Genomic DNA, 8,585 nt, shown 5'->3' with positions numbered 1-8,585 from the left:
TTATATTTTGAAATATTCTCATAGTAAATAGTAAGGTGTAAGCGAATCAAATTTAGATGAATATTAGTAAAAATTTAAGACTCGAATTCGGGTTCAGATTAAGTATATTCGAGTTCGAATTGATTTGAAATTCAAGTTTTTTTAATTTTTTTGGTTCGAGTTTTGCTCGAAATCTTCAAATCTATTCAAACTATTGTTCATTTTGTAAGGTTCAAGAACGAAGTTTCGAAAGCTCAAAATGTCCGAAAAAGCTCGAAATATATATATATATATATTTAATATATAATGATATTATATTAATAAAATATTCAAGCTCGCGAATTATCGAACAAAATAATTTGGGCTCGAGGTCGGTTTGAAAAAAATTCAAACATGTTCGAATTTAGCTCGAGTTCGATAAATTAAAATATGAATAAAATATTTTTCGAACCAGCTCGAAAAGTGTGTGAACCAGCTCGATTTGTTTATGACCTTAATAAATGGTGTTAGTATATATGACTTTTCCTCACATAAAATTATTAGTAATTTATTTAAATTAGTAATAGCATATTATCATATCCAAAATCCTACCTTACAATGCAAATCATCAGGGATCAAAAATTATTTAATACAATTTATCTGTATTAACAAATTGATTTATAAATAAGATGATAAGATAAGCGAGTTAGATAGATAATCATAATATCAGAAATATTGCACCATAAATTTTCCTAATTTTTTGGATAGTTAATGAATGAATTATCCAAACAAATATTTTTATGACTTACCGATTTTGACAAAAGGTTATCTGTGAGACGGGTCAATCCTACCGATATTTAAAATAAAAAGTAATACTCTTAAGATAAAAAATAAGACTTTTTCATGGATGACCCAAATAAGATATCTGTCTCAAAACACGGGTCGCACAAGTTTTTGCTTATATTATCTTATCTTGCCCCAAAAAACTGTAAGTCATAAAATATATTTAGGAAACAATGGATTAGTCAATTTTTTTTTTTTGTCGATTCATTCGCTAAATATCCAAAAATTATGATGCAATATTTTTAATATTATTTAAATAGAGATTTAGAAATCTAACTCACTTATCTTCTTATTCATAAATCTACTAAAAAGCAAAATTCTAGTGCTGATCGAACTCTTATCTCTAGTTAACCCCATTATTCATAACATTTGCCAAAACCAAAAAATGGCTGCCGTAGAATCCCGTGAACAAAAGAAAGATTTGAATGAATGGCTTCCGGTAACGTCGTCGAGGAACGGGAAGTGGTGGTACTCTGCTTTTCATAATGTCACGGCCATGGTTGGAGCCGGTGTGCTCGGTCTCCCCTACGCCATGTCCGAACTCGGATGGTAAGTTCCTGAAAATTATTTGATTGAAACAAATATTGTGTTTGAGATTATGAACTTTTTTTTGAACATTTTTTTGTATGAATTAAATTGGATTTAAGTTTTTGACGTGCAAATACTTTTTTATTTGAGTATGGTAATTATCTGTTAATTCATAGTAGATGCATGTTTAATTTTTACGGATTTGGTTACGGTTTCGTCTTTTGATTCTCTCTTTTTTTTAAAAAAAAAAAAAAACTTTGTTAATTAATTTTAGGAAAAATTGCTTGATTCTCGTTGTTGTATTTTTTCAATAAATAAATTTTACCATTCTTACGGCATATTGGAAAACATACATTAAAGAATTTGTCCACGAAATAGCACCGAGTTATTTTATTAATGAATTATTAATTGTATTTTATTTTGACACTATAATGTATTTCGATTTATTATTAAATATAAACGAATCTTATCAGAATATATGCCAAATGATCGAGCACACTGCATACACAAGATAAATAATATATTCAATTAAAGTTATATCATATAAAACCAAAAATTTATTAATTGACACTATTTCACAAATTTTAATTAATTTCTTTTTTGAGATATCAACATAATAAATATTAAATTTCAATCCCATTAATTTTATTGTAATATCACTAAATAATTTACAATAAATATCATCTTAATATTTTAAGACATATCAATAATTAAGTTATCAAGTATGTGTATAATTATTTTTTAATCAAGTTAAATATATTAAGAAACAAAAATAATAAACTGTTGTTATGAATTTTAGGGGTGGAAAATTTCATATGAATTTTTTTTACAATTTTTTAATATCAATATTCGCATACATGCAATTTTATATTAACGTTGTTATTTTAATTTGTTAATATATTGTTACTTTTATTATTTAAATTTACAGAATAAATGTTATACTACAGGGGACCAGGGGTGACCGTGATGGTTTTGTCTTGGATCATCACTCTTTACACTCTATGGCAAATGGTGGAAATGCATGAAATGGTTCCCGGCAAGCGTTTTGACCGGTATCACGAGCTAGGCCAGCACGCTTTTGGCGAGAAACTTGGCCTCTGGGTGGTGGTGCCGCAACAGCTCATGGTGGAAGTCGGTGTCAACATTGTTTACATGATCACCGGCGGCAAGTCCCTCAAGAAAATACATGACATTGTCCGCCCCCACCAATCCATTCGACTCACCTATTTCATCATGATATTTGGCTCTGTCCATTTCTTCCTGTCTCATATCCCCAATTTCAACTCTATCAGCGGCATTTCTTTAGCTGCTGCTATCATGTCTATCAGGTATCACTTCTACTATATAATCTAATCTAGATTGTTTTTAAGTTTAGTTATTTATGTTTTTTGGAGTATCAAAAAATCAATTTTCATGATTTTTCTAATATGATTTATTATAAGATGATTTTCACTAAGACATGAAACATTTATTGCAGCTATTCAACTATAGCTTGGGTAGCTTCGGTGCATAAAGGGATTACCGAAGATGTAAAATATGTGCCTCGGGGATCGAACAACTCAGACAAGTTCTTCGGATTTCTTAGTGCATTAGGGGACGTAGCTTTTGCCTTCGCTGGGCACAATGTTGTGTTAGAAATCCAGGCCACGATTCCTTCTACTCCCGAAAAGCCATCCAAGAAACCCATGATGAAAGGAGTTATCATCGCCTATGTCGTTGTGGCTCTGTGCTATTTTCCAGTTGCATTTATCGGCTATGCCATTTTCGGAAGCAGCGTAGAGGACAACATCCTTGTATCACTAGAAAAACCTGCATGGCTTATCATTGCAGCCAATTTATTCGTTGTTATCCATGTTATTGGAAGTTATCAGGTAAAAATTTTTGGATTCTTTTTTTTTAAAAGGTTGTTTCTTGGACACAATATCATGTAAGTATTTATCTTCATGGGTTCGTAGGTTTTTGCTATGGGTGTATTTGACATGGTCGAATCATTCTTGGTGAGGAAAATGAAGTTCAACCCGACACAACTTCTACGCATTGTCACTCGTACAACCTATGTAGGTGGGTGATAAACTTAAATTACATTTTGATGGTAAAATGAACTTTTGTTAGAGTTTATGACTTCCATTCTTTTGGTCCTAATCCAAAAAGCTCACTCCTCACATTATATAATTCTGTTGCATTATTTCGTAACTATTATTTCATGTGTGTGTGTTACCTTGCAGCTCTCACCATGGGTTTGGGAATTTCATTCCCTTTTTTTGGTGGACTTCTAGGATTCTTTGGAGGTTTTGCTTTTGCTCCAACTACATACTATGTGAGCAATTCAAATCTTGCTCTTATTCTGTCAAAAATATATATTGTTACTATAAATTATAATTAAAATTCTGTGAAATTTATCTAATCACACATTTTCAATTACTAAAACAATACTCTCCAATTCTGATATCAATTAAATAAAGTAAACTAAAGTTAAAAAAGAGTAAAACTTGATTGCGATATTGTCTTGCAGCTTCCTTGTATTATATGGCTTGCAGTACACAAGCCTCAAAGATTTAGCCGGTCTTGGTGCATCAATTGGGTATGCCTCTAATCGTTTATATTTAAAATTTCCACTATTTAGTACCATTTTAAATATTGGTGTGAAGTTCAGACTAATTTATGACAATTTTTAAATTAAAATTTTCAGATATGTATTGTGATCGGCGTTCTGTTGATGATTTTAGCTCCAATTGGCGCGCTGAGACAAATCATATTGCAAGCTAGAGACTACAAATTCTTCTCATGAAATGGACAATTTTTGTAAATTTTATATCGATTTATCTAAATTCGATTTTTTTTTTCAATTCTAAGATTTTCCTTAAAACTATTTCCATTTTTTTTAAATCTGGAATTTTTTTTATTATTATCTCATTTTATTTGCTAAGTTGTTCATTTGTACAAGAGCGGATGGAGCATTTAATTATTTAAAGTGCAAGCTTTTGTGAATCTTAATACATTAATTTGTTTCCTCCAGTTTTCTGGACCCTCCTTTGATTCTCTTTCAATATGTAAAATTTTAATTTCGAGTTCTGCTAATTTGACATTAATATATTAACTTTTATTTTCTCCGAATAAGTATGCAATATTTATAGCATTTATGTATTTATTCTTTTTTGTTTTACCTTATATTTCTCCCAAACCATAATATGATATATTTCAGTATACTGTCTTTACAAATTAAATCCCCTAAATTTTCTCATTCTAAAATTTAATTTTAACTATTATATGACATGTTTTATCTCTTTAAACAAAATTTTTATATTTGAAAAGTTTCATATAGCTATTAAAAATTAAATGATTAATTTTTTTAAATTAGTTAATTCCCATGTGAGGAAATGTTAAGTGTTTATCTTATTTTTTAAAAATATTTGCATAAAATATTTCTACCAAGTATCTAAAAACAATACCAAATATATTTTTTAGTGTTATTACATTTGATTTTAAATATAATTATCATATATATTATTTTCCATCTATTGTAGAGGAAGATAGATATTCGAATTTCAGAATTTTAATAATTATAATAATACTTATCGAGTTTCCAAAAAATTTTCCCATATACCACCGATTCAACTCTTCAATATATAATTCCACGTATCATCTTTGATTATTTTTCGGATGAATGATAATTATTTATTTTCTCTAATCCTTCGATTAATTATTTATTATCATAGTATTTCATATTGATATTTACCTTAACAAATCAATAGCACGGGTGGGTAACTGAGCCTATTGTCAGGGACTTGGCCTTCAATGTACAATTGCGGAATTTTCCCCTCCTCTCAATCCATGTGTGCACCAGTAAAACAGTCTTAGACAATGATCTTAGGTTATAAGCAAATAAATGAGTACAAATAATTTGGACAAGAGAAACTATAGATATACTTGTTGAAGTGTCTTACAAAATAATCTACAACCCTATATATACAAGTTGCCTCCAAGAATGGATGACTTGGATCATCTTAATCTAATGGTGGAAGTTAACTCCCCAAAATATTTTATACCACTCTATGCAATAAAATATTTTAGAAGTTTTTAATATTTACATTCTACAAAAAATTAGAAGAAAATCTTAGAATAGTCTAAATAATTCTCAAATCTCACCCTTTTTGCTAGATTGTTTCGGAACCTTCTGGACTTAGTCTTCTATCCTGTAACTGTTGCTTTGAGGGGAGGAGGCCTTAATGCTAATGGTGTTCCCCTCGATGTTGGTAGCACGACATCTTCATCTACTGTGAACCTGCTGACTTTATTATGATGAATCCTTATATTCTACATGATCAAATTGAGTTTGACTTGAGGCAAATCAGCAATGCGAAGGAGATTATTCTGTATTATGAGAATAAAATAGATGAGTACCGTTTATTTCTGAAAGTGGAGTGCAAGTACCAATGCAAAAATGGAAGAAGAAGCAGACAGTGAGTAAGAAAGAGATACAGATGAGCTCATCGATGGAGTTAGAGATGAAAATACTCTTTTGTTTGTTTTGATGTTTACTTATCTCTCTAATATTAGTGTGTTGCTAAATTTCATTTAATGAATTTCTTAGTGTTTTAGTCCCGTGTTGCAACACCTCTGACATCATTGCTTTAACAACATCTGATTTATATTGGATGAATATAGGGCGAGGTGAGTCTCTATTCAGGGGGAGTTGCGTGCTAACTCAATGAAGTTCTGCTGGTTAATTTTTGTGTGTTTTGTCTAGAAATACAAAAAAAGAAAGATTGAAAGGAATAAAATTTATTCCTTAATTATGTTTTTCTTTTTGATAATATTGTGTATATTAAATTATAGTGTTATGCTTTTTTTAGACCATATATATTTATGATAAGAACTTTAGATATGATATTATTGTTTAAAAAAGTTTATTTTCTAATAAAATTTTTGTTTCTATATCATGTAGGATTCTTTTTATTGAATAAAATCAAGGACAAAAGAAACTTATAAATAAGATGAAAGTCGAGAGAGAAAGACACCGCATGAGAGCAAACACGAGAATTAGTGATTTACATCGAAAAGATCAAGTGCTAAAGCCAAGACATATTGTCGTGTTGTGTTGTGGAGTGTTGAAAACACGCAAACATAAATTCATCAAAAATATTTTCGGATTCACAAAGGCTGCATCCGTAAATTTGGTTATTTAGTTTGATAAGTGTTTTGGGTGCACTTCGCCTCTCACGTTGTTAAGGGAGTTACCTTTTCTTTATTCACTAGTATTAATTTTGTAAACTGACAAGTTTTTCTATTGCATATTTTGCCATGAGGTACGTACTGCACAATGTGTTCACTTGTGCATAATTCTTTGTCGTATTTTATTTACGTAAAGTTTGTGTTGAGATATTATGTTGTGTTGAGTGAAACGCCACTACTCGTTTTTCTTTAAAATGTGCTAGAATTTTTTTCCTTCCTTTCCTAAGCTTTCGGTCGAAAATAAATATACGTAGATATTTTTTTTAAAATACTTTTGCACCATTTAAAATAAACCAACCAATCTATTATTTAAAAATCCAAAAGAACGCAATTCAAAACATGTGATAATAAACCGTCAACCAAACCTAAAACTAGCATTTTTCAAAATAAAGTATAAGCATCTTAAATCCTCTCAAAACCACTCGAATCAAAAGTCATAAAATCTTTAAAGAAATCTTAAATCATAAATATTTCCTTTCATCATATACGTATATGTTTTTCTTATATTGAATTCATATCGTTAATTGTGACTTCGTTTCAGATGTAGGTCGATGGATCTATTTACGTATAACCATGGCACCAAGCGGCGGGGACATCAGCGACACTCTCACCCGTCAACTGAGCATGACCTTACATATCATCATATCCTTTCTATGGAAATACGATCGTCGGGGTCCCTTTGGGGCCTTCTCCTGTAACGGGCTCCCTCTGGAGTCTTTTTCTTCACGATATCCCAATCATATCCTTTTATATCACAATCAAGTCACCTCCTTCAATCTTTCATTATTTTCATCACTTACAAAAATCTATGCATATATATATCATTTTTCTTTTAAACCAAGCATTTTAAACGAATTTGGGTCGTCGTTTTAAGGTACAAAGGTAAATTGGGAAAGTTAGGGTTTCAGGGACAAAACAGTCATTTTACACCTGAAAAATGTTAGACGTCCTGGGAGTGCCCTGAACATGCCTAGACCAGCCGATGAATTTCTTCCCTATCTTATTCGAAACCCTAGCTTGCACAAACCATTAGTTCCTTCGACCCCAGCCCTTAACCACCATGTCCAGACCTTAGCTGACCATCCTAGGACCATGACCAAACCCTAGGGACGTTTCTGGACCGAACTTCAAGTACCTAGAACCACAGCCCCCCAAACCCGATCCCTTGCATGGCTTGCGCGACTTTCATGCTTGCGCCTACCCCTCTCCTCGCTCCAGGTACCATACCAGTCAACCAAGACCATGACTCAGTCCTCTTATGACCCATGAACGTGGCCCTACAGCAGCTAAGATCTGTGCCCCTCTAGGAAGCCTTAGCCGAAAACCCTAACTCCTTTACAATCAAATTTACGTTCACCTTCTTACCCTACCTTGTCCAGCCTTTAAACATGCACCTAAGGACCCTTAAACATGTTGAAAAACGTCCCTTCCCATAGCTCTACCATGATAGCCTCTTTGTGCATCGTAAGCAAGAATTTTAAAAAGATTAAAACTCTAGTTTTGTTCATGTTATTTTATAAAAACAAAAATGTACAAAGTGTATCATGTTTTTCATGCAATCATGCATCAAAACATATAATATGGTGTGAAAGATGAGTGGATAAAGATTAAGGCGTGTCTTTGCGTATTTTACGCATGAAAAATGATTTGAGATGCGAGGAATGTTGGCGGAGAGATGTGGGATGAAACCTTGCTGAATTCCCTTCAAATTCACGAGAGTTTGCTCTCAAAAACCGTGTGTGTGTGGTTGTGTTGCTGATGGAGAGTCCTACTAGGGTTTGTGTGATTTGTGCATGTGTTTTGTATGTGTATAAGCTAAGGGTTTTACGGCCTTGTTTTAATTAAATCACTATGTACAAGTTTAAGCTCATTAATCATATTATAATAGGTCCATTAGGCTCATTAGATAGTAATTAAAATATTTTGTTTAAGATATTTTCGAAAATATCCCTGTTTTCGTCAAAAATTGAATACCGGTTTACGATATCCGAAATTTCGATACGGTATACCGTACGGACCACCTC

The 8,585-nt window shown here is 31.8% G+C and overlaps 1 protein-coding gene across 1 annotated transcript; it reads left to right on the top strand.

Annotated features, from left to right (window-relative positions):
- The first annotated feature begins 1,179 nt into the window (after window positions 1-1,179).
- On the top strand, window positions 1,180-4,143 carry LOC140960061 (lysine histidine transporter 2-like). Its single transcript, XM_073418178.1, has 7 exons — window positions 1,180-1,350; window positions 2,277-2,657; window positions 2,807-3,200; window positions 3,285-3,390; window positions 3,555-3,646; window positions 3,842-3,910; window positions 4,019-4,143. Exons 1-7 carry the CDS (start codon window positions 1,187-1,189, stop codon window positions 4,115-4,117), a joined length of 1,305 nt encoding a protein of 434 aa, XP_073274279.1. The 5' UTR covers window positions 1,180-1,186; the 3' UTR covers window positions 4,118-4,143.
- The last annotated feature ends 4,442 nt before the right edge of the window (window positions 4,144-8,585 follow it).

This window comes from Primulina huaijiensis, chromosome 15 (genome assembly GCF_012295235.1).
Source record: "Primulina huaijiensis isolate GDHJ02 chromosome 15, ASM1229523v2, whole genome shotgun sequence".
Lineage (NCBI taxonomy): Eukaryota > Viridiplantae > Streptophyta > Magnoliopsida > Lamiales > Gesneriaceae > Primulina > Primulina huaijiensis.
Note: the sequence above shows the minus strand (reverse complement) of the source record. Positions and strands in the feature narration are given on the sequence as shown.

What these genes read in the sequence shown, in the direction of transcription:
- LOC140960061 (XM_073418178.1), top strand. Translation starts at nt 1,187, where the DNA reads ATGGCTGCCGTAGAATCCCGTGAACAAAAGAAAGATTTGAATGAATGG. An exon ending in CACTCGTACAACCTATGTAG is followed by an intron (nt 3,391 to 3,554) that starts GTGGGTGATAAA and finishes GTTACCTTGCAG; the next exon opens with CTCTCACCATGGGTTTGGGA. An exon ending in GGTCTTGGTGCATCAATTGG is followed by an intron (nt 3,911 to 4,018) that starts GTATGCCTCTAA and finishes TAAAATTTTCAG; the next exon opens with ATATGTATTGTGATCGGCGT.